The 24,763-nt window shown below is 38.9% G+C and overlaps 1 protein-coding gene across 1 annotated transcript in view; it reads right to left on the bottom strand.

The window, feature by feature from the left end:
- LOC106874967 (uncharacterized) overlaps positions 1-24,763 on the bottom strand; it is a 30,679-nt gene that overhangs the window by 2,000 nt on the left and 3,916 nt on the right. The window contains exons 2-5 of the mRNA XM_089362322.1: positions 5,832-5,990; positions 3,597-3,973; positions 1,925-2,199; positions 563-680 (exon numbers count right to left, since the gene is read on the bottom strand). Of these exons, the coding sequence (XP_089218448.1) occupies positions 563-680; positions 1,925-2,199; positions 3,597-3,903 (700 nt within the window). The 5' untranslated portion in view covers positions 3,904-3,973; positions 5,832-5,990. The remainder of the gene's footprint in view (positions 1-562; positions 681-1,924; positions 2,200-3,596; positions 3,974-5,831; positions 5,991-24,763) is intronic.

Here is a 24,763-nt window from a genome sequence, read left to right as displayed (position 1 = left end):
AAAAACCCATAAAAGCTACGGGAGCCTGGTCAGAAAAAATAAGAAAGGGGTATAATAATAATAATAATACCACTAAGCATTTCACCCAGCGTGCCACCTTATGCCACTTTTTAATAATGCTGGCTTTTAATACTTAGCAGAGAAACGACCTCTGGACAGTGTTTAAACAAAATTAATATATTACCAAACAATAAATGCAGAGTTGACATAGGCACAGAAAATAACCCAAGGCTTTCCAAATGTATAAACCATAGTTTACATAGATGTGTATAACAGAACGAAACTTAAAATGAAAAATCTCTTCAACAGGAGACTAGTGGATTACTAATAAGAAAGATGTCAAATTAGAAAAAAAAGCAAAAACATTTGTGTGAAAAAACATCTGACCGTTGGAGAGAGAGAGAGAGAGAGAGAGATAATAGCTTTTGAGTAACAGAAAGAGAAAGAAAGAAAATTAAACAGAAATACAGAAGAAAAAAGACAGATGACAGAAGAGAGAAAGACAGAGAGAAGAGGCAAAAAGAAACAAAAAGTAAAAAGAAATTATAGAAAGAGAACTTACGTAATTCACAGACATTTGAAGCCTGGCTTTTGGTTGGCAGAATAAGAGAGGCAAAGGATACGGGTAGCACAATTTTGGTCTCCCATGAAATTTCACTGACTCGACAGGTCTGGACCAGCTGGAAGAAGAAAGAAAAAAGAGAAAAGTTAGTTTAAATCAGTATTTTATATTTATTAATTCCCACTTTGGTCATCAATATGGGCTTCTGTACTGAGAGGATTTATCTCTAAGATGCAAGTGTGTGTAAGGTTTCCTCTTAATGGAAGACTAGCAGTTGCTCATGCATCTAAGTCTCCCTTTTCCAAGGAAACACAGAACACAGCAATTGGGAGTGGCTGCTTGGACACTGGCAATTTACATGGTTGACTGAACATTGAAGCCATTCTGGTGGCAATATTTTTTGGTGTTGGAAGCAAACACACACACACGTGTGCATGCAGAAGCATATGGATACGGACAGAGACAGAAAACAAAGCCTTATGAGTGAAAGTGGTAGACAGAAAATGAAAGAAGCCTGGCATGTACAAGCATGTGTGTGTGTGTGTGTGCCCCTGTTTTGACATCACATGATGGTTGTAAATCATAGAAATGATATTTTGTTTCCAATACTCCATGTCTGGCCATGGGGAAATATTACCTTACTTGGAAACAGATGAAGGTTGGTGACAGAAGGAGCATCAGGCCATGAAAAATCTGCCTCAATGGATTTCATCAGACCCACGCAGGCATGGAAAAGTGGAAATTAAGACAATTATTGATGATGATGATTTCTGTTCATTAAATTTCTCTTGCAAGGCCATACAGTGGAATTGAACTAAAAACCATGTGATTGCAAAGTGAACTTCTTAAACCACATAACCAAGTTTAAGCTTAAAATTATGGGAAAGAAAACGGCATTTGAAAGATTCTTTTTCAAGTTGTGAAGTGGCTTGCTTACCATCCACATGGTTCCAGGTTCAGTCCCACTGTGTGGCACCTTGGGCAAATGTCTTCTACTATAGCCTCGGGTCAACCAAAGCCTTGAGTGGATTTGGTGGACGGAAACTGAAAGAAGCCTATTGTATATATGCATATATATATATGTATGTGTGTATGTGTTTGCGTGTCTGTGCCTGTCCCCCCAAAATCGCTTGACAACCGATGCTGGTGTGTTTACGTCCCCGTAACTTAGCGGTTCGGCAAAAGAGAACGATAGAATAAGTACCAGGCTTACAAAGAATAAGTCCTGGGGTCGATTTGCTCGACTAAAGGCGGTGCTCCAGCATGGCCAGTCAAATGACTGAAACAAGTAAAAGAGTAAGTACCCCCCTCCAACCCCTCCCCCCACCAAAATTAACAACTACAAAAAAACAACAACATTACCTGTTCTTTGAGGGGCATAACAAGAATGCCTCCAACGCTGATTAAATTCTTCATGTAGTTTTCATGTTCGGCTGGACAAGCAGCGCCACAGTAGACGCGATCATAAAGGCGGATTCCAGAACCGAGCTGTAAGCAGTTGCCAACTGTAAACTTTGGTTCGCAGAAATCAAATTCATCGAACATCTCCGACTTGGCTTTGAACTCTTCCAGTCTCTCGTTGGCATATTCCACTACATCTGGGTGAATTTCAATCCCATGATTTATTCCATAAGGGCCTTAACAACATAATATAAAAACAAAAACAACAATAATAATAATAATAATAATAATGAAGTGAGATGTAGTAATAGACGACTACTATTTTTGTTATGGGACTTAGCCACTTGGCCGTGGCCATGTTGCAGCCCTGCCATTGTTGCTTGAAAAGTATCAACAATAGGCACAGGAGTGGCTGTGTGGTAAGTAGCTTGCTTACCAACCACATGGTTCCAGGTTCAGTCCCACTACGTGGCACCTTGGGCAAGTGTCTTCTACTATAGCCTCGGGCCGACCAAAGCTTTGTGAATGGATTTGGTAGACAGAAACTGAAAGAAGCCCTTCGTATATATGTATATATATATATATATATATATATATATGTGTATGTGTGTATAAGTTGTGTATCTGTGTTTGTCCCCCCCAATATCGCTTGACAACCGATGCTGGTGTGTTTAGGTCCCCGTAACTTAGCAGTTCGGCAAAAAGAGACCGATAGAATAAGTACTAGGCTTACAAAGAATAAGTCCTGGGGCCGATTTGATTCGACTAAAGGCGGTGCTCCAGCATGGCCACAGTCAAATGACTGAAACAAGTAAGAGAATAATAATGGTAACAACATGTATTTGATATTAGCATATTGATTTCAAATTTTGGCACAAGGCCAGCAATTTTTTCCGGGGGGGGGGGGGGGTCAATTACATTGACCCCCAGTGTTCAACTGGGACTTGTTTTCTCAACCCCCAAAAGGATGAGAGGTAAAGTCGACCTTAGCAGAATTTGAACTCAGAACATAAAGACACATGAAATGCCACTAAGTATTCTGCCTGGTGTGCTAACAATTCCTGCAGCTCACTGCCTTTTTTTATATTAGCGTCTTAGTAAGCCTCAAGTAGACAAACCACTGAGGAAGTCTCTATGTAGCTGCATGACCTGCTGGTAGCAGCAACCAAATTTCCCACAAATCATGCCCTACCAATCACTTTGAAAAAAAAAAAAAAAAAAAGAGAGATGTAGGCTTTATATAAGTTTTGTAGAAATCACAAACTTACTGGGGCTAAAGAGAGGAACCCTAATGTTTTTGATATTAGTTTGCTATGAAAGATAATTACTGTATTTTATTTTCAGGCATACAAGTTGACAAATATAGTGTAAACATTCATATGTTGTCACTATCTGTCCAAATTCTGCTGCGTTCCCCATGTAACCTTTGGCTTTTCAAAGTCGTTTTGATCTATAAGACAACCTACCTGTTTTTTTTGACAGTCAATTTTGGTCAGAAAAATTTGGCATGTAGAGATAATGAGGATTAAATAAATATTCAGGTGTGATAAAAATCAGAAAGTGTAAGAGGAAGAGCAAAAAAAAAAAAAAAAAGCTGAGAGAAAGACAGACGCACAGACAGAAATAGACTTACCAAGAATCAACCCAGCCATGGTGCTGAGATAACCAGTGCCACTGCCAAGGTTCAAAAAGGAGAGGCCGGGCTTCAGTTTCAAGGACTCCATCACCTCAGAGTAGATGCAAGGAGCTGACAAGTGTAGGTTGCCATATTTCCACGCGACATCCTTATAAGCATCGTCACGACACTCTGGTAAATAATAGTCGGCCCTGTCGACAGCACGGAATATTTTTTCAATCAGGGGATTACTGATGTATGTACTCTCCACCAGATTATCCACAAGATCATCATTATCTTCACCAGTACTTACAAATCCACCCATCGCTTTCGTTTGTCTAGTTCTGTTTTAACTCCACCGTTATTTTCTTTCTTCTTCCTTTGTTGTTATAACACTGTAATGTAGAGAATAAATAAGAAATTGAAATACAAGTTATATACAGGACACAGGCAGGGTTGATTGATTAACCCACTACCTCCCATAATTCTATTAACTGGATTTTTTTTAATGAAACTTTGATTTCTAGCATAAAACAGCCTTAGAAATATGCTGGAATGATCAAAATAACATTTCAAAATAACATTTTAAATAGAAATAAGAGAGATATTGGGTGAAAAATTAGCAAGCCTCATTTGAATATCAGAGAAATATACCTAGTAGATATAGCAAAAAGCTTAGATATGTGTAAATATTGGCAGATAATTACGAAATTTGTAATTTTTAAGTGATTTCATATGAAATCACTGGTAGGTAATGGGTTAAGAATTTTGCTTCCCAACCACATGGTTTTGGGTTCAGTCCCACTGCATAGTCTTCTACTATAGCCCTGGACCAACCAAAGCCTTGTGATTGGATTTGATGAATAGAAACTGAAAGAAGCTATAGTGTAAGTGTGTATATACTGGGTCATGCCATGAAAAATGCGGTTTTTTCAATTGCATGAAAAGTCAGAGTGGGGCAGGATAAACTACCTGCATCAACTTGCTATAAAAGCAGATAATAATTTTACCTTGGTCTTATTCTTAGTGCCAGTTTTAAAAAGTGCAGTTCGATTTTAACAGTTATTTTTTCAAAGCTATAATAGAAGTGACAAAGGAGCATATTTGGCATATTTTACTTTATGAGTTCAATAAAGGCAACAACACAATGGAAAGGGTGAGGAATATTGATGCAGACCATAAATGTAAGCCAGTGTCAACGGTAGTTCCAGAAATTCTGATCCAGAAACTACAGCCTAGGAGACAAGCTTCATCCTAGAAGATCTGTAGAGTTTGATGGGGAAACCCTGGTAGAAGAAAATCCCATTGTAACAGTTGAGGAACTAGCAGAGATGCTTGGATTTGGTCATTCAACCATTCATAGACACCTGCATGCCATCGGAAAAGTCAGCAAATTGGATCAATGGGTTCCTTACAAACTTTCTGAGTTTAATTGCGCACAGAGAGTGAATGTGTGCTCTTTGCTGTCACGTCTCACAAATGGACCTATTTTTGGACCAAATAGTGACTAGTGACGAGAAATGGGTTCTCTATAAAAATGTCAAGCACTGAAGACAGTGGGTAAGGAAAAGAGAAACACCGGCATCCCAGGCTAAAGAAGGTCTTCACCCACGTAAGGTGTTGTTATTTGTTTGGTGGGATATGAAAGGTTTAGTCCACTTTGAAATTTTAAATCCAAACTAAATGATAACAAAGGAGATCTACAGCAAGCAGCTTAAGTCAGCGCTAGAAGAAAGACAACCATCTTTGCTTTCAAGATGAAAGGTGTTCTTCCATCAGAATAATGCTTGGCCATATACAGCAAGGATGACATTCCAAAGGTTGGAGCTGTCTGAATGGGAAACCATGTCCCACCCAACATATTCACTGGACATTGCCCCATCTGATTATCATTTATTCCGCAGTCTTCAAAGTCATTTGGATGGAAAGAATATGAATTCTGTAGACGAGGTCAGAACAGCACTGATGAGGCAATGGAAATTGCCAAAACTGACTGTTAGTATAAGGAATTCTCAAATGGTGTTTTCAGACAATTACAGTCTCTGTGTCAGTATATATGTATACAATTATGTGCTTTGACAACAGAATTAGAACATTTTAGCTCTTATTTCTAGCAATGTAGGTGTTTCTAACACTCTAGTCACATTTAGTGATGATTATAGCGTTCCTTTTTGGTGAAACATTGCAAACTGCTGTCTACATTAATTTTCTATATATATACATATATATTTAGTATTAAAGGATGGTACTTACAATAATAAATAAAACTCGGTGAGGCAGCAAGCCTGTCAGCTGACTTCATGCAAGTAGTTTTCAACAAGCTGACACTAGATCACACAGCATCATTAGATTACTGTTCATTCAGTCAGTCGTGGATTACCTCCGCATCAATGCAAATGGAATTTGATATCACTGGAAATAACAACAATAATGATAATAATAATACAATAGAATAATTAAATGATCCCATACAGAAAGACAAAAATCTCAGCCCTAGCAATCATCCAATAAAAAAAACAAAAAAAACATCCATTAATGTTCTTTAACAGACTGTTTACTGCAAGCATAGCTTTTACTAAAGCAGCAAAATTTTCATAAAACTGTTCTTCAGAGTTTCACATTCCAGTTCGTCGGACAGTTGTGATCAATACTGTATTCATTACAGCTGTCTGACGAATGGGAACATTAAAATCTGAGCAACATTTTTGTGAAAATTTTACTGCTTTAATTAAAGTATCATCGTCATCGTTGTTGTCGTTTAACATCTGCTTTCCATGCTAGCATGGGTTGGACGATTTGACTGAGGACTGGTGAAACCAGATGGCAACACCAGGCTCCAATCTGATTTGGCAGAGTTTCTACAGCTGGATGCCCTTCCTAACGCCAACCACTCTGAGAGTGTAGTGGGTGCTTTTACGTGTCACCCGCACGAAGGCCAGTCAGGCCTGTACTGGCAACGGCCACGCTCAAAATGGTGTATTTTATGTGCCACCCGCACAAGAGCCAGTCCAGGGGCAGTGGCAACGATCTCGCTCGAAAATCCTTACATATGTCACGGGCACAAGTGCCAGAAAGGCGATGCTGGGCACACACACATATATATATATTCACCTTTACTATGAAAAATAAGCAATATGGTTACATCAGTACCCAAGAGTCGAACAACAGTTACTGGAAAAAATGAGGATGTGTGAAAACACTAAGTTTGTTTTCACCAGACAGCGCATCAAACTCTACAACAAAATTCAGCTATGACCCAGAGGAGGGTATAACGTCTGCAGTGTACTTTAGAAGGTATGAAGAAATCTTCAGGGAAGATTGCAAGTCGTGGAGTAAGATTATTATTATGTAAATTAGTGCCAGCAGAGCATGAAAACTATTGTAATTTCATACTACCCAAAAAATCTAGCGAAATTTGTTTCCAAGAAACAGTCATCATCATCATCGTTTAGCGTCCATTTTCCATGCTGGCATGGGTTGGACGGTTTGACTGGGGGTCTGGGAAGCCAGGAGGCTGCACCAGGCTCCAATCTGATCTGACAGTGTTTCTACAGCTGGATGCCCTTCCTAATGCCAACCACTCCCAGAGTGTAGTGGGTGCTAATGATTAACAAACCATTTCGTGGAATAAGTTACTATAAACAGTTTTTATAATCATCATTGATTTAGTGAAACTACTATTAAAAATATTCAGTAATAAGAGTTTCCTATTTAACACTCAATGGAAGTGTTGGAATCTAGTTAAAAGAGAGGATGAAGACTTTGTCACGTATGCTGGAACCATAAACCAAACGTGTAAAGGGTTTAAACTGAAGGAACTAACTCCTGATATGTTTAAGTGCCTAATTTTTGTATAAGGGCTTACGGCAAAACAAAGATGCAGAGATACATGCAAGAATCCTCACAAAACTTGAACAGGCGGACAAAAGTTTAACCCTGCAAACAGTTGCAGCGGAGTGTCAAAGAATGGTAAACTTGCAACAAGATGTAAAAAAAATTGAAGAGAAAGAGTTCTCACAAGTACAAGCATGCTGACCAGAAAGGCATAAGCAAAAAAATAATGTTGAGACCAAACCCATGCTACAGATGTGGAGCCCTACATTTGAAGAAGGATTGTTCTTTCAAAACACAAAAATATTACAGCTGCCAAAAAATAGGACACAAGCGCTCACATTGCAGAGCAAAGTTAAGAAGGTCGAACATAAAAAATTCTAAAGTTTTCTTAACAGAAAGTAGAAACAACACCACGAAGAGGAAATTTGTACATGTAAAAGTAAACAAAGTGAATATTAAATTACAAATAGATACTGGTAGTGACATTTCGATTATTGATACTGACATGTGGTAAAGAATTGGGAAATCTACATAAAGAAAAAAACATCAAAAATTGCTTGAGGTGTGACAGGTGAAAAACTACACTTCATAGGCAAAATGTGGAGTGATTTTACATTTCATAGTAAAACCTGTAGAGTAAAAGTTTTTATGTTACAAAAATGCAACCTATCTAATTGGTACAGACTGGATGGTGTTGGTTGACTTATGTGGCCTCCCCATAAGTCTGTACTGTAAAAAAGTACAGAGCTGATGTTCACTTGAAAGATTAAATCAGTCTTTGACATATTGTTGCCAAAATGAAAAACATATAGAGAAAATGCAAAAAATTCAACTAAACATCTTAATGTCAGAGACAAAGTCCATTTCAAAGTATACAAGAATGGCAAAGAGAGTTGGCAGGATGGTGTAAAAAGAATTGGAAACATGATGTATTTAATAAAAGGCCAACAATGGGGGCATAAACAACATTTAAATCAATCAAAAATCAGACATACAGAAGAAAGGAAGAAAATTCCAATGGAATTGTTTTACAACATGTTTGATGTGCCAGCATTGAAAGAGATTGAGCCTAGCAGGAACAGTAACAGAAAACAGAGTGAACATTTAGAAATAATTCCTTAACAGAAAAGGTACTGAACTTCCTAGGGAAGCAAAATTTCAAAAATGGAGAGGTGTTGGAAAGAAAGAGGGAAAAAATAACAATAATAAAATAAATTTTGTTTCCTACATAAGTCAAAATCTCAAAAGGGGAGATGTTGTGGTATGTGTCATGACACCCCCCTGCAAGAATAGACTTGACTGAATGACTATAAATAGTAGCAGTCTGAGCGAGAGACAGAGGGAGAGTAGCCGTTAATCGCAGGAAGTCACAAGGTGTCATTTTGGTAGTTTGTCGGAGTATCATTTGTTGGTTCGTGTATAGTTCATGGAGAGTTTGTTGGATTGTTACATTGTTGTTACCCTGCTTCATTACATATTTTATTGTTACTACAGTTGATGTCCTAACAACATGGCTAATTCCATGATAACCACTGCACAATGATTTGGGGCATCTTGGGAGGGTCATTACACACACTGGTTCAGTTTATTATTATAATTATTATTATTATTAGTCAGGCGCAGGAGTAGCTGTGTGGTAAGTAGCTTGCTTACCAACCACATGGTTCTGGGTTCATTCCCACTGCGTGGCACCTTGGGCAAGTGTCTTCTACTATAGCCTCGGGCCGACCAAAACCGTGTGAGTGGATTTGGTAGACGGAAACTGAAAGAAGCCCGTCGTATATATATGTATATGTATATATATATGTGTGTGTATGTTTGTGTGTCTGTGTTTGTCCCCCCACCATCGCTTGACAACCAATGCTGGTGTGTTTATGTCCCCGTAAATTAGCGGTTTAGCAAAAGAGACCGATAGAATAAGTACTAGGCTTCCAAAGAATAGGTCCTGGGGTTGATTTGCTCGACTAAAGGCGGTGCTCCAGCATGGCCGCAGTCAAATGACTGAAACAAGTAAAAGAGAGAGAGTCATTGTAAGGCAGCAAGCTGGCAGAATCGGTACTCCACCAGACGAAATGCTCGGCGGCATTTCTTCTGTCTTTACATTCTGAGTTCAAATGTTGCTTTGGTTGACTTTGCCTTTCAACCTTCCAGGGTTGAATAAAATAAGAACTAGTTGAGTACTGGGGTCAATGTAATTGACAAGCCCCACCTTTCAAAAATTGATAACCTTGTGCCAAAATAAGAAAAGATTATCATTCATCAATTCATTAACACATAACTAATTGATTGTTTGATTAATTGTCCAGTCAATCAAACAATCAGCTAGGTTTGTCAAAGCCATTTCATTGCTATTCGCAACATAATCAATGACATGTCCTCTCTACACAACGTCTGCCGGCCTGTCTTCTAATTTACAGCTTCTATATTTATATTCATATGGATGTGAGTGAGAATGCATGTGAGCTGTGGGTGTAGTGGTGATTATAGTAAAGCATGTTTTCACTGATGTTGTTGGTGTCATAATGTCCTAGTTTACATCTAATTTCAATGAATGTTTGTTCAGCTTCAGACAGACAATCAATGTTATTGTATATACTGTAAGGTAAAGTATTGTTTCGCACTGGAAAAATGAATCCCCTTCCCGACCACACATCAGAGGGGAATGTGGAGAATGAAAAGGGGCAGAAACAAATTGCCACATTTTATAAAATTAGGATAGCCATGAACATTTTTTAACAAGAGCAACACCATGGCAAAAGGGAAAATTCGGATGCAAATTGTATCATGTCTATCTCATAAACAAGGTAAGGTAAGGTTACCTTCTTGTATCATACTGACTCACAAGGGCTGGTTTTCTGCTTTCAAGGCGTATGTATTCCCCACCTGGACAGGACGCAAGTCCGTCACAGGATTACTCATTTTTACCAGCTGAGTGGACTGGAGCAACATGAAATGAAGTGTTTTGCTCAAGAACGTAATGTGTTGCCCGGTCCAGGAATTGAAGCCACAATCTTACAATCATGAGTCCAACATCTTAACCACTTAGTCACATGCCTCCACACTTGATAAAGACGGATATACCCAAAAATTTCACTGATATTTGAAACAGAGATACTATTTCTTCCCACTTTGAGAGCTGCTGGTGTAAGGCACATCTTTTAAATAAACACAATTTTAGCCTTGTGGTGAAAAGTGGTTACATCACCATTTACATTCACACATAACAGTGCATGCATTAAGTTGGAAAATAAGCCCTGTTGTATTTTTTACATGATCATTTAAACTAGTGTTTTCCAACCTATTTTCCCCCCAGGCCACACTATAACTTTCCAGAAAATGTACGCCCTATCAGTAGTTGGAAAATATTCTTGATATTTTATCGTTATTATTTAATACAAAAGAATCTACCAGTAACTTTTTTAAGTACTGAGTACAAAAAAAAATAGTGATTCGCTTTAATGAGGACCTTGTGCCTGGCGACTATAGCACCACACCCCAACTCAATTTTTCCAGGCAGATGCCCTATGTGGGAATCACCGATTTAGATGGTACATTTTCAATACTTACAATAAATTAAGCATTGAATTTTACATTCTAATATTGTTTTCCGGCAATGGAAGCAGCAAGAAATCTTTGTTCAATCTATGGAAATGAATCTTTAACCCTTTAGCATTTAAAACCAGCCATATCCAGCCCAAACATTCTACTTGTTTGACATTCAAACTAGCCAGATCTGTCCTATCATATCTAACTCTACAATATCATTCTAAAACTATGTGACCATATCATTGAAATTTCAAAGCTTCAAGATAAAGTATGTTTAATTCAAAATAATCTGAATACATAAGCATTACATTTGGCAGAATAATCTAAGTGCTAAATTAGGTTTAAGAGTCTGAAAATGCTAATGGTTATTTGGCCAGTTAAACTTTGGGAAATTTTTCTCTTGCCAATTCCCCTCAATCTGGGTAACCAGGTTCTATCAATATTAAGCTTCTGAAAACTGTAGTTGAGGAGAAACCAAAACAAACTGAATGTGAATTAGCAAAAACAGTTCAAGTCACACTTAGATCATAAAACATCATCGTTTAACATCTGCTTTCCATGCTAGCATGGGTTGGACGATTTGACTGAGGACTGGCAAGTCAGAAGGCTGCACCAGGCTCCAACCTTCATGAAATAGGAAAAGTGTCTACACAGTAGGTCCCTCAGTTTAATCAAAGAGCTGTCCTCTGCTCATCATTGAAGAGTAGACTTCCTACTGAAACTTTCCATCACAAGCAACAAAAAGAGGATTCTTTACAATAACCTCCAACAAAAACAACAATACCCATGGGCATATGGTGTAATGGTTAAGCGCGTAGGCTACTAACCCCAAGATTCCGTGTTTGATTCCAGGCAGTGACCTGAATAATAACAACATCGAAAAATACCTTAGGAATGAGAACCCAGGTTCGAAATTTCCCCAAGACACCTGATGAAGGCTGGGGGGTATATCAGCCAAAACATTGTGTTAACAACAAACAAGATGAGGACAAATATCCATCAAATGTAAATAATGTACGTAATTCCTCATCTCTTAAATATAGAACTGAAAAACAACAACGGTTAGCAGACAATGATAAAGAATTCATCTCCAAACCAGGACAGCACCCAAAGAAAGTTACGCTCTATGTTTGGCGGGATATGAAAGGTTATGTCTATCATGAAGTGTTAAACCAAAATGAGATAGTAAATGTAGAGAAGTTTGGTCATCAAACATAAGTATGCTCAAAAATTTGCAGAAAAAGTACTCATCATAAAAGGATATTGCTCTTGCACGATAATGCAAAACCACGTATTGCCCGAGTCAATGAGGAAAAGATTGTGGCACTAAATATGTAAGTTTTGCCTCATCCTGTTTGCTCTCTTGACCTCATTCTATCTGACTCTCATCTTTTCAGATCATTGCAACATTACTTAGAGGGAAAAATAGTTAATTCATTGTGAGAAGGTTAAAAATAATACGGAATGTTTCTTTGCTTCAAAACCTGAAGAATTTAATGCCTGAGCAATCTACAAGTTGCCAGATCGATGGAAATGATGTTTTCAATAATGAGGGGATATATGATCTCGATTAAATATGTGACAGGACAGTCTCTGCAATGTAGTAACTGCAATGCAAATTAGAACAGTTTGACCATGTCCTAGTTTAGACAACAAATAGCAATATGCCACTGTCTCTCCATTCATTCTTGGAGACAGATCTAAAAACACGAGTAAATAGTCAGCACTATTCCACGTTTTTCTGCCCAGAGAGATAAAAATGAGGTGATGACCACTTTGCTTGTCACAGTAAGGTTAAAATTCTTTATCTATCCAAAAATTCTGCTTATCAAATGTTATCTTTTATCCTTTCTTCTTTACATTTCATGTGTGTAAGTCACTGGACAGCATCCATGCTGGGGCACCATTTTGAAAGGTTTAGTCAAACAAATTGTCCCCAGTACTTTCTCCCCTCCCCCTTAAAGTCTAGTGCCTATTCAACCAATTTCTTTTACTGAACTAAGACAATAGAATAAATACCAGACTTAAAAATGAAGTCCTGGTATCAATTTGTTCCAACCAAAACCTTTCAAAGCAGTGCCCCAGCATGGCCGCTGTCCAATGACTGAAACAAGTGAAAAATAAAAGAAAAGACTGAGAAAGCATTTAGTCTAGCACTCAAAATATTTGTGCTATCTCATTATCCATTTAATAATACTTCTTGCTGAAAGATTCTTCAAAGAAATCACAAAAGCAATCTGCAGACTACTAGCCAATAATTTATCAACAGCCTTTTATCTTTTACTTGTTTCGGTCAATGGACTGCGGCCATGCTGGAACACCACTTTGAAGAGTTTTGTCAAACAAATCAACTGCACTATTTATTTTTAAGCCTGGTATTCATTCTATCAATCTCTTAGGCCAAACTGCTAACTAGAAGTCTGAAAACAAGTGTGGACATTTAGGACAAACTTATGAAAATGTTTTGAAGAGACAAAAGGTTAAAACAGTAGGGTGCAACATTAAGAAGAATTGGCTGCTATTTTTAGGAAGCACAACAACTATGTAGATCTGCCTTCATTAGCTCATTACTTATACAAACAGTTACACAATACAATCAGGCTGTGACAGACTTATAGACTAGATATAAAACAATGTTCAGCAATTTCAAGGTTATGCTTGTTTGGAACGTTGGGCAGGCAGCCAACCATGGAATTCAATCAAGTAAATCTTCTAACTTCTGTTTTCCTTTGTTTCTTAATATCTGCTATTTGTGTCATCAGACTGAGGCCATGCTGGGGCACTATGTTGAAGGGTTTTAGTCCAGCAAGGCTGGTACCTAATCTATTGGTCTCACATTCCAAACTGCTAAGTTACAGGGATGTAAACAAACCAACAGTGGTTGTCAAGCAGTGGTTGGGGGACAAAATCAAAGACATACACATCAGTTTTATCATCATTTGTTTTAAAGTCCACTTTTCCAGCTTGCACAGGTCGGATGCAATTTATTGTGGCAGATTTTCTACAGCTGGAGGCCTTTCCTGTTGCCAACCCTCCCTTGTTTCTAAGCAAGGTAATATTTCACCATGGAAGACACACAACTATTAAATCACTTGTATGTCAGTGATGCTCATTTACAATCATGAGGTGATTAGGCATCAAGTGCTTTACCATTAAGCTAAACTGCCCAGTAACAAATTCTTCTGCAATTATAGAACTTATAAATTTAGCTTCATAAGACGCTAACGTTAAATTCAACTTACAATGAAAGTAAACAAAGTCTGTTTTTAGAAGTGCTGAGATGTATTGAAAGATACAGAAATAAATTTTATATTCTCAAACACGTAATAATGCTAATAAAATAGCGTGAACAAGATAAATTATCCATACATTGCAGAAAAATATGTTACCGGCCAGCAATGAGACTCAAACTCACATCCCTGTGATTATGCGTCAAGTGCTTTACCATTAAGCTAAACTACCCAGTAACGAATTCTTCTGCAATTATAGAACTTTTGTATAACAAACACTGTCCAGTGTAACAACATGGCAAAGCAGCTGTTTAGCCTCTGACTGAGTAAGCAGATTATGATTGAAAGGTAATTCCAGCAGTGGCCACCCTGACTTTTTGTAGATACTGGCATACTTCAAACTACATTATCCACAGTGTTCTTTTGTTAACCCTTTAGCATTTAAACCAGCCATATCCAGCCAAAACATTCTAATCGTTTTATGTTAGAAGTGGCCAGATCCGGCTTCTCACACCTACCCTACAATGTCAATCGAAAAATAAGCAATCACATGACTGAAATCTCAAAGGTATGAGATAATGCATGATTAATTCAAAACAATGTGAATAAATAAGCATTACATTTGACAGAGTAATCTATATGTTAAAGGGTTAAGCCACTAAGGTGCAATGGGAGTGGATTTGGCTACTACTTCTAGTAAGTCAAGCAATCACAGAGGCTCTATTGTCATTATAGTAGTAGTAGTAGTAGTAGTAGTAGTAGTAGTAGTAGTAGTAGTAGTAGTAGTAGTAGTAGTTTGTAGTGTATGATGAAACCATATAAACAGTGCAGTTGAGCTTGGTATATTATACTAACTTCACTTTACCAAGTAACACAGCCAAAATGAAAAATTTAATACTTGTGGGAAAGAATTGGTGTGAGAAAGACAAGAAAGAGAAAGAACAGAGGGTAGGAGGATCTTAAATGATCAAAACAAAGAAAAAAAAAAGTAATACAGTCAATACATTTTCTTAACTTTTGTTAAAGCAAAACCTGTATTTTAATCTCCAAAGAACAGTGATGGCCCCTGTGTATATAACCCTATAAAAGAGTGAACATTTTAAATCCTTGTAAACCAATTCTCATTTTATTAACCCCTTTTACTCTTTTACTTGTTTGAATCATTTGACTGTGGCCATGCTGGAGCACCGCCTTTAGTCGAGAAAATCGACCCCAGGACTTATTCTTTTGTAAGCCTAGTACTTATTCTATCGGTCTCTTTTTGCCGAACCACTAAGTTACGAGGACGTAAACACACCACCACCGGTTGTCAAGCGATGGTGGGGGAACAAACACAGACACACACACACACACATATATATATATATATATATATCGGACCGAGGCTATAGTAGAAGACACTGGCCCAAGCTGACACGCAGTGGGACTGAACCTGGAACCATGTGGTTGGTAAGCAAGCTACTTACCACACAGCCACTCCTATATATCCACTTAAAATTTATTACCTTTAAATGTGGAAAGCAGTTTTATATACCAATCTATCTTTTAGAGGGGAATGTCATGTTTGAAACTATTCTTTGTTGAGATATGTCAAGTACATTTAAGGCAACATGATTTTGCAGAAAATACCAATTCTATTATCTAGCAGATATTTAACATAATTACTGGAGTAACGATGGAAATTAATCAAGCAGCTAAAGGGTTAATATAATTACATGGGGTTGTTGATATTTTTGTCCACCTTAAATTATAACTTATAATGCTTTTATCTTTATATTTTACTTTTTTTCCCCCATCATTGGACAGCAGCCATGCTGGGGCACTGCCCTGAAAGGTTTTAGTCAAACAAATCAACCCCTGTATTTGCTTCTTTTAAGTCTAATACTTAATCTATCAGCCTCTTTTCCTGAACCATTAGGTTATGGGGATGTAAACAAAATAACACTGGTTATCAAGCAGGGAATGGCAAGCACACACACACACACACACACACAAAGGGGTTCCACACCTTTTCTATCTACCAAATTCGCTCGCAAGACATTGGTTGGCTCAGAGCTACAGTAAAAGACACTTGCCCAAGGTGCCATGCAGCGAGATTGAACTGGAAACCATATGATTTGCAAAGTGAGCTTTTTCACCACACAGCCATGCTTGAACCTATAGACATAATACAACAACTAAACCGACAGCATTCCATTATAAATCTCTGAGAATATATCTGTGCTGAGAACAGAAATAGGTTACAATAACGAAACTAATTAAGTACAGGGAAAAAGTCTTTTATCAGTTACTTTACAAACGTTACTAACTTACCACTGACTTCTCTTTACAACAACGCCAACAAAACATAAGAACTAACCCTTCTTATGTTGAACAAGCCAACACATTTGTAGAGGAAGGGTGAAACAGGCTTTATAAAATTCATCAAAATATTCATCGTCATCATCATTTAACGTCTGCTTTCCATGCTGGCATGGGTTGGATAGTTTGACTGAAGATTGGCAAGCCAGTAGGCTGCACCAGGCTCCAATCTGATTTGGCAAGGCTTCTACAGCTTGATGCCTTTCCTAATGCCAACCATTCCGAGAGTGCAGTGGGTGCCTTTTATGTGCCACCGGCATGGAAGCCAGCCAGCCAGGGGGCACTGGCATCAACCACGTTCAGATGGTGCTTTTTACGTGTCACCAGCACGGGAGCCAGTCAGGGGCACTGGTATCGACCACGTTCACATGGTGCTTTTTACGTGCTACCAGCACTGGAGCCAGCCAGGTGTCACTGGCATCGTAATTATGAAAACTAATTCTTCAGTCATACTGCTAAAGCATTTTTACTATTAATATTATTACTAAGGCAGAAATGTTAGTATGCTGGGCAAAATACTTAGCAGCATTTTGTCTGTCTTCACATTCTAAGTACAACTTTGCCTTTCAACTTTTCGGGGTAGATAAAGCAAGTACCAATTGAGCACTAGGGTCATCATAATCAACTTAACCCCTCCCCTTATGTCAATACTCGAAGCAATTATTATTATTAAGATGGCAAGCTGGCAGAATCGTTAGCACACCAGGCATAATGCTTAGTGGCATTTCATCCGTCTTTATATTTTGGGTCCATTTCCATCGAGGTCGACTTTGCCTTTCATCCTTTGGGGGGGGGGGGGTCAATAAAATAAGTACCAGCTGAGCACTTGGGTCAAAGTAATCACCTAAACCCTTCCCCTCAAAAAAGGAGGACCTTATATCAAAACTTGAAACCATTAATTACTAAAGTGGTGAGTTGGCAGAATCGTTAATGCGCTAGACAAAATGCTTAGTAGCATTTCATCTGTCTTTACGTTCTGAGTTCAAATTCCACCAGGGTCAACTTTGTCTTTCGTTTCAGGATCGATAAAATAAGTACTAGTCATGCGCTGGGGTTGATGTAATCCTCCTTTCCCTAACAACAGCTGGCCCTGTGCCAGAATTTGCAAACATTATTATTACCATTATTATTACACCATTGTTTTCAAATATTAGCACAAAGCCAGGAATTTTAGGGAAGCAGGGCAAGTCGATTAAATCGACTTCAGTGCTTGACTGGTACTTATTTTTTCAACCCTGGAAGAGATGAAAGGCAAAGTCAATCTCAGTGGAATTTGAACACTGAACATGCAGACAGATGAAATACCCCCTAAGCATCCTAACAATTTTGCCAGCTCACCACCTTATCACATCATCAATGATATCATCTATCTGCAGCACAATGTGTATTACATGTGTGTGGTGTCCCAGAGTTATACATATGTATGTGTATGAGAGAGACTGTTAAGAGTGAGTAATCTTCTGAGCTTTAAATTATTTACATAAGGTAAATAAAATAAAAATCTTTGTCTTTTGTTTTCTTATATATCCCACCAAATACTACGTTCACTGTCTACAACTAATTATTACTAATTGTATTCGTTTATATTACAGTCACTGAAACTCGGTGAAGAAACGAAGGCTTGTGCATATTGTTGCTTCAGTGAGTCATTTGCAGATTTCAATAGTGGCTGTGTGATTGAGAAGCTTGCTTCCCAACCGTGTGACCTCAGGTTCAGTCCCACTGCACAGCACCTCAGGTAAGTGCCCTCTGCTATGAGCCCAGGCCAACTAAAGCCTTAGTAGGTGGAAACTGACACTCTGTGTGTGTGTGTGTGTGTGTGTGTGTGTATTTTAAAGAGTAAAGGAGATACTCTCTTTTACTTGTTTCAGTCATTTGACTGCGGCCATGCTGGAGCACCGCCTTTAGTCGAACAAATCGACCCCAGGACTTATTCTTTGTAAGCCTAGTACTTATTCTATCGGTCTCTTTTGCTGAACCGCTAAGTTACGGGGACGTAAACACACCAGCATTGGTTGTCAAGCGATGGTGGGGGGACAAACACAGACACAAACATATACACACACATACATACATATATATATACACACACAAATATACGACGGGCTTCTTTCAGTTTCCGTCTACCAAATCCAATCACAAGGCTTTGGTCGGCCCAAGGCTATAGTAGAAGACACTTGCCCAAGGTGCCACGCAGTGAGACTGAACTCGGAACCATGTGGTTGGTAAGCAAGCTACTTACCACACAGCCACTCCTGTGCCTATACTTGGAAATTACTTTAGCCCCATGGGCTCAAATTTGAGGAGTGGCTATAGACAAGTTATAGAGACCCCAGAAAGATGAAAAGCAAAGTTTAAACCCTGTAAAGATGTAGATTCAGAACACAAAGGGTCTACTGCTGCTGCTGCTGACGCTGTTTGCTGTGGTTAATGCTGTCACTATTGCAACGCTGCTATTGTTGCAATTGTCATGGCAGCAGTTGATATAGTGGCAGGGTTTTTTTAAGCTTTTTTTTTTCTTCCAATTCTTGTTGTTGCTGCTATTTCTACTACTGCTGCCATTGCAGCAAATTTACTTAATAAAATATAATCTCCTAATCCTCAACAAACCTCTGTACTAGTTTTTTTAAAAAATTAAATGGTATATGTAAGCATATCAACTTCTTAATTTCTATTACTAAAGTTTTAAACACAATCATTTATATTGTCACCATTGAATATGACATGAACTGAATGAACACACACACCACAAAAACATAAAAAAAGCATTATTTTAACACTTTTTTCTCAACCTTATACACACACACGTGGGCTTCGTTCAGTTTTTGTCTACCAAATCCACTCACAAGGCTTTCGTCAGCCCGAGACTATAGTAGAAGACACCTGCCCAAGGTGCCAGGCAGTGGGACTGAACCTGGAACCATGTGGTTGGGAAGCAAGTTTCTTACTACACAGCCACACCTGAACCTAAATGTCCATTTTTCCATGGGTCAGATGGAATTTATTGAGAGAGGTTTTCTACAGCTGGATGCCCTTCTTGTTGCCATCCCTTACTTGCTTCCAAGCAAGGAAATATTTCGCCATGGAAGACAGGAAAACGATTAAGAGGAAGAGGTGGACCCAGGAAGACATGGGATGAGGTGGTGAAGCATGACCTTTGAACATTGGGCCTCACAAAGGCAATGACAAGCGACCAAGACCTTTGGAGATATGCTGTGCTTGAGAGAACCTGGCAAGCCAAGTGAGATCATAGCTGTGGCCAATGCCAGTGTTGCATAACTGGCCCATTTAAAAGCACCCTTCATTCATTGGGTAATATGCCATGCTTGTAAAGACTTATTAAACTGAGTGACATCATAGTTGTGGCCAATGCCAGTGCCACGTGACTGGCACCTGTGCCAGTGGCAAGTGAAAAGCACCATTTGAGCATGGCCGATTCCAGCGCCGCCTAACTGACATAAAAAGCACCATTCGAACGTGGCTGATGTCAGCGCCACCTAACTGGTATGTAAAAAGTACCATTCGAGCATGGCTGATGCCAGTACCACCTGACTGGTATGTAAAAGGCACCATTCAAGCATGGCCGTTGCCAGTGCTGTCTGACTGGCACAAAAAAAGCACTGTTTGCATATGGCTGATGCCAGTGCCACATGACTGGCACATTAAAAGCACTCACTACACTCTCGGAGTGGTTGACATTAGGAAGGGCATCCAGCTGTAGAAACTTTGCCAAATCAGATTAGAGCCTGGTGTAGCCTCCTGGCATGCCAGTTCTCATTCAAACTGTCCAACTCATGCCAACATGGAAAGTGGGCGTTAAACGACGATGAATGATGATGGTGGTGGTGATACAACAAGCTTCTTTCAATTTCCATCTGACCAATTCACTCGCAAATCTTCATTTAACTTGGGGCTACAGTAGAAGACATCTGCATAGAGTGCTGTACAGAGGACTGAACCTGAGATCACAGTTGAAATGTAAATTTCTTAACCACACAGCCATACCTGTACCTTCGCCTACATTCAAATTTTTAACTACTTGTTGACAAAGTCTCTAAAAACTCCTGTATGGAGTGCAAAAAAAAATGTCTAAGCCCCAAAGTAATTTAATACCAATTCATCACCCACTTTTCTATAAATCAGTAGTTATGTAGCCCCTCCATAACAAGAACCTGCTTTTTTCCCCTTTCTCATACTTTAACCCCTCATCTCCAAGCATAAAGCCAGCCCACCCTTTGGAGTTTATAGTCTTGTAAGCTGGATGGCAACACCACTAGTGCTGGTGGTATGAAAAAAAGCACTTAGTACATGCTGTAAAGTGGTTGATATTAAGAAGGGCATCCAACTGCAGAAACCATGCCTAAAGCAGACACGATGTGGTCCTTGGATGTACTGGATCCTATCAAATCATCCCAACATGTATCAGCATGAAAATAGACATGAAACAATAATGACGATGCTTTACATACATACATATATATATATATATATACTGCAGAAGAGGGACACTTATAAGTTAGTTTAAATAAGTATGTGGTTAAGTTTCAGCTAGATATAGAATCGAGTTCTATAGAGTGTTGAATAAGTGTTATCCAGGGGGGTGCTGGGTGGACAATACAAGTAGTTAACAGGAAAAATATATAGTATAAGAGGATTAAAGATAGAGACTAATTAGTGAGAATACGAGTGTTTAGTAAATATGGATCAGATTATAAATAAGGTGAAGGTTCTAAAAGTAGTTAAAATGGTTGTAACTCGAGATTTCTCCAGCTGTAAAAAAAAAGGCGAGATTAAATGGCAGTACAGCATGTTAAAAGGTGGCATAGTCTTGTGTCAATTGAATGAAATACTCTTGTTTAACAAAAGCATGAGATTATGTTCATATCTGTTAATAGTTATATGAATAGTGATAATATAAGTTAGAGATATATGAGGGATATTTCAAGGTCATACAATGATTATGCAAAGGTTTGTGGCCTAGTGGTTAGAGGAACGTTTCTCAACCAGGGTTCCGTAAAAGGTTCCTAGGGGTTCCACGAGAAAGAGTGAAATATGCTAATGCTAATTTCATGATTGTAATATTACTATTCATGCACATATTATTGGTTATTGTAATATTCTAATATAGACATCATCCTATCTAACCTATTATATTATATAAATATAAATAGGAGTGGCTGTGTGCCTAGGCGCAGGGGTGGCTGTGTGGTAAGTAGCTTGCTTACCAACCACATGGTTCTGGGTTCAGTCCCACTGCGTGGCACCTTGGGCAAGTGTCTTCTACTATAGCCTCGGGCTGACCGAAGCCTTGTGAGTAGATTTGGTAGACGGAAACTGAAAGAAGCCCGTCGTATATATATATATATATATGTGTGTGTGTGTGTGTGTGTGTGTGTGTCTGTGTTTGTTCCCCACAACTTCGCTTGACAACTGATGCTGGTGTGTTTACGTCCCCGTAACTTAGCGGTTCGGCAAAAAGAGACTGATAGAATAAGTACTAGGCTTACAAAGAATAAGTCCTGGGGTCGATTTGCTCGACTAAAGGGGGTGCTCCAGCATGGCCACAGTCATATGACAAACAAGTAAAAGAGTATATATATACCACATGAACTACAATGAAAAAATGAGAAAGATATGGTATATAATTTTTTTTGTGCAGGGGTTCCTAGAGACATGTAATTTATTTTAAGGGTTACACAAGGGTAAAAAGGTTGAGAAACACTGGGTTAGAGCGTTGCACTCAGATCGTTAAAGTTGTCTTTTAATTACCAGATCAGACAGCACAGTGTATTCTTGAGCAAAACACTTCATTTCATGTTGCTCTAGTCCACTCATTCGGAAATGGGTAATCCTGTGGCAGACTGGCATCCCAAATTTTGGGGAAATATTGTGATCTCGGTCACTTATATGCCATGGAAACTGGGTAACCAACCCTATGAATTCTAGGACTTAAGATAGTAATGTCCAGAGGACATACTACTACAACTCCTACAATGACTATATGCAGCTAGATGACATTTGGGGATTAATAAGCAAGGGACGTTGGTGAAGAAGAGTAAGTTGTGGACATATGACAAGCCAGAAAATGGTTTTAGGCCTGGTAGAATTCTAGAAGGCTTTTATGACTAACCTCCAATAAATAACTATTTAATGATGCCTCAAAATATTATACAAAGCACTTTCACTGAAGAAGAAAAATCTAACCTTAATATATAAATAGGCCTTCTGGTTGATATGGAGACAAGTCAACTGGTTTAATCCACCTTGCAAACTACAAGTTATTCCTCTCATAGCGAAACTTTTGTTCAAACTCCTACATAAACCAGATTTTGGGGACAATTTCTTCAAAGGTGGTGCCCAATCATAGCCAACAACATTCACGCATTGGGGACTGAACCTGAAGCCACTGGCTTCCAAAATGAACTTCTCTTTGTTCTTGCCCATGACAAAATTGCACACTACAGCATACACATGATCACAAAAACACAAATTTCACAACTTGTGAAGTAAAGACAGCAGTGTCGTTCAGCACACTGTCTCATGAAGGTCACTGCACACACCACAACTATGTGCTGCCACCTGTTGGCATGCTGCAGAGCTAGTATGAGAAGCTTGTAATGAGTTCACATTAATTGCAGAGATTTATAAAGTACCTTAGAATTGCAATCTTTTGGAAGGCAGGGAAGAAGCAACGCCTTAAACAATGCTTCTACCCCACATACAAAAGTTCTGTTCTGCTTTCCTTGTATAGAAGCAAGACATGGACTACATACAGCTGACACATTAAGACATCAAGTGTTTGTAGTAGATTCTTTTGGTTAATTAGCTTGGTCAGATTTATCATCATCTATCATCTACCGTCCGTCTGGGTCAGATGGTATTTGTGAAGGTGGATTTTCTACGCCTAGATGTCTTTCCTGTTGCCAGCCGTTAACTGTTTCCAAGTGAAGTAATATTTCCCTATGACCAGGTGTGTTTTCACAGAAGATCAGAAACGAAGGACACCACCTGTAGGATAGTGACTTTCATTTACAGCTAACAACAGGAAATCATGGCAAGGAGAAAACACACACACACACACACATATATATATGTCACCTTTTAACATATATATACTCGTTCAGGCAAGTATACTTGGCATTGATGTGGCAACATTTGAAATATTGTTTAGGTAAATGCAGCTGATGAAGACTGATCAAATTTACGTTGTGAAACGTATTTGAAGAGTCAGAAACTGGTCCTGCATTATCCTTAATCTGGGTTGTCCATTTTCGAATGTTCTTCCTAAGGTAAGAAAAGTTTTTCATGTTTGTTGCACACACGCATTTTTGCCAGTATATATGCAGCGAAGCTTTACAATAGCGTCGTAATTGTATCGATTGCTATTTTCCAGTAAATATTGGTGCCTTGTTGTACCACTCATCTGAATTTATATATATATATGCACACCTGAGTTTTCCTTCCACCACTTGACAACATATAATGAGCTTCTTTCAGTTATTTTTGTCCACAAAATTCACTTACAAGGCTTTGCATGGCCCACAGCTGTAGTAGAAGACACTTGCCCCAGGTGCCCTGCAGTGGGACTGAACCCAAAAGCCATGCAATTGGGAAGCAAATTTCTCAACCACAGATCCACTCCTGCACCCCACCCACTGCCTTATAAATCTAATCAGCAAGACACTTCTTAGCTTGAACACCTTTGATCATAGGTTTTGATTGATCAAGACTCACCTTGATTGGAACTAAGCAACAAGCGCAGGGGTACGTTAGGGAATTCCAGAGAGCCAACATTTTGGGAGAAGGACAGGGTGTTGTGCATATTGGCGTTGTTGTTGTTGGCACTCCGTCGCTTATGACGTCGAGGGTTCCAGTTGATCCGATCAGCGGAACAGCCTGCTCGTGAAATTAACGTGCAAGTGGCTGAGCACTCCACAGACACGTGTACCCTTAACGTAGTTCTCAGGGATATTCAGCGTGACACAGTGTGACAAAGCTGACCCTTTGAATTACAGGCACAATAGAAACAGGAAGAGAAAGTTGTGGTGAAAGAGTACAACAGGGTTCACCACCATCCCCTGCCGGAGCCTTGTAGAGCTTTAGGTGTTTTCACTCAATAAACACTCACAATGCCCGGTCTGGGAATCGAACCCGAGATCCTATGACCGCGAGTCCTCTGCCCTAACCACTGGGCCATTGCGCCTCCACTAGCAT

This window comes from Octopus bimaculoides, chromosome 14, assembly GCF_046866305.1.
Source record: "Octopus bimaculoides isolate indiv1 chromosome 14, ASM4686630v1, whole genome shotgun sequence".
Lineage (NCBI taxonomy): Eukaryota > Metazoa > Mollusca > Cephalopoda > Octopoda > Octopodidae > Octopus > Octopus bimaculoides.
The sequence above is the reverse complement of the archived record's forward strand: the minus strand, read 5'-3'. Positions and strand labels throughout refer to the sequence as shown.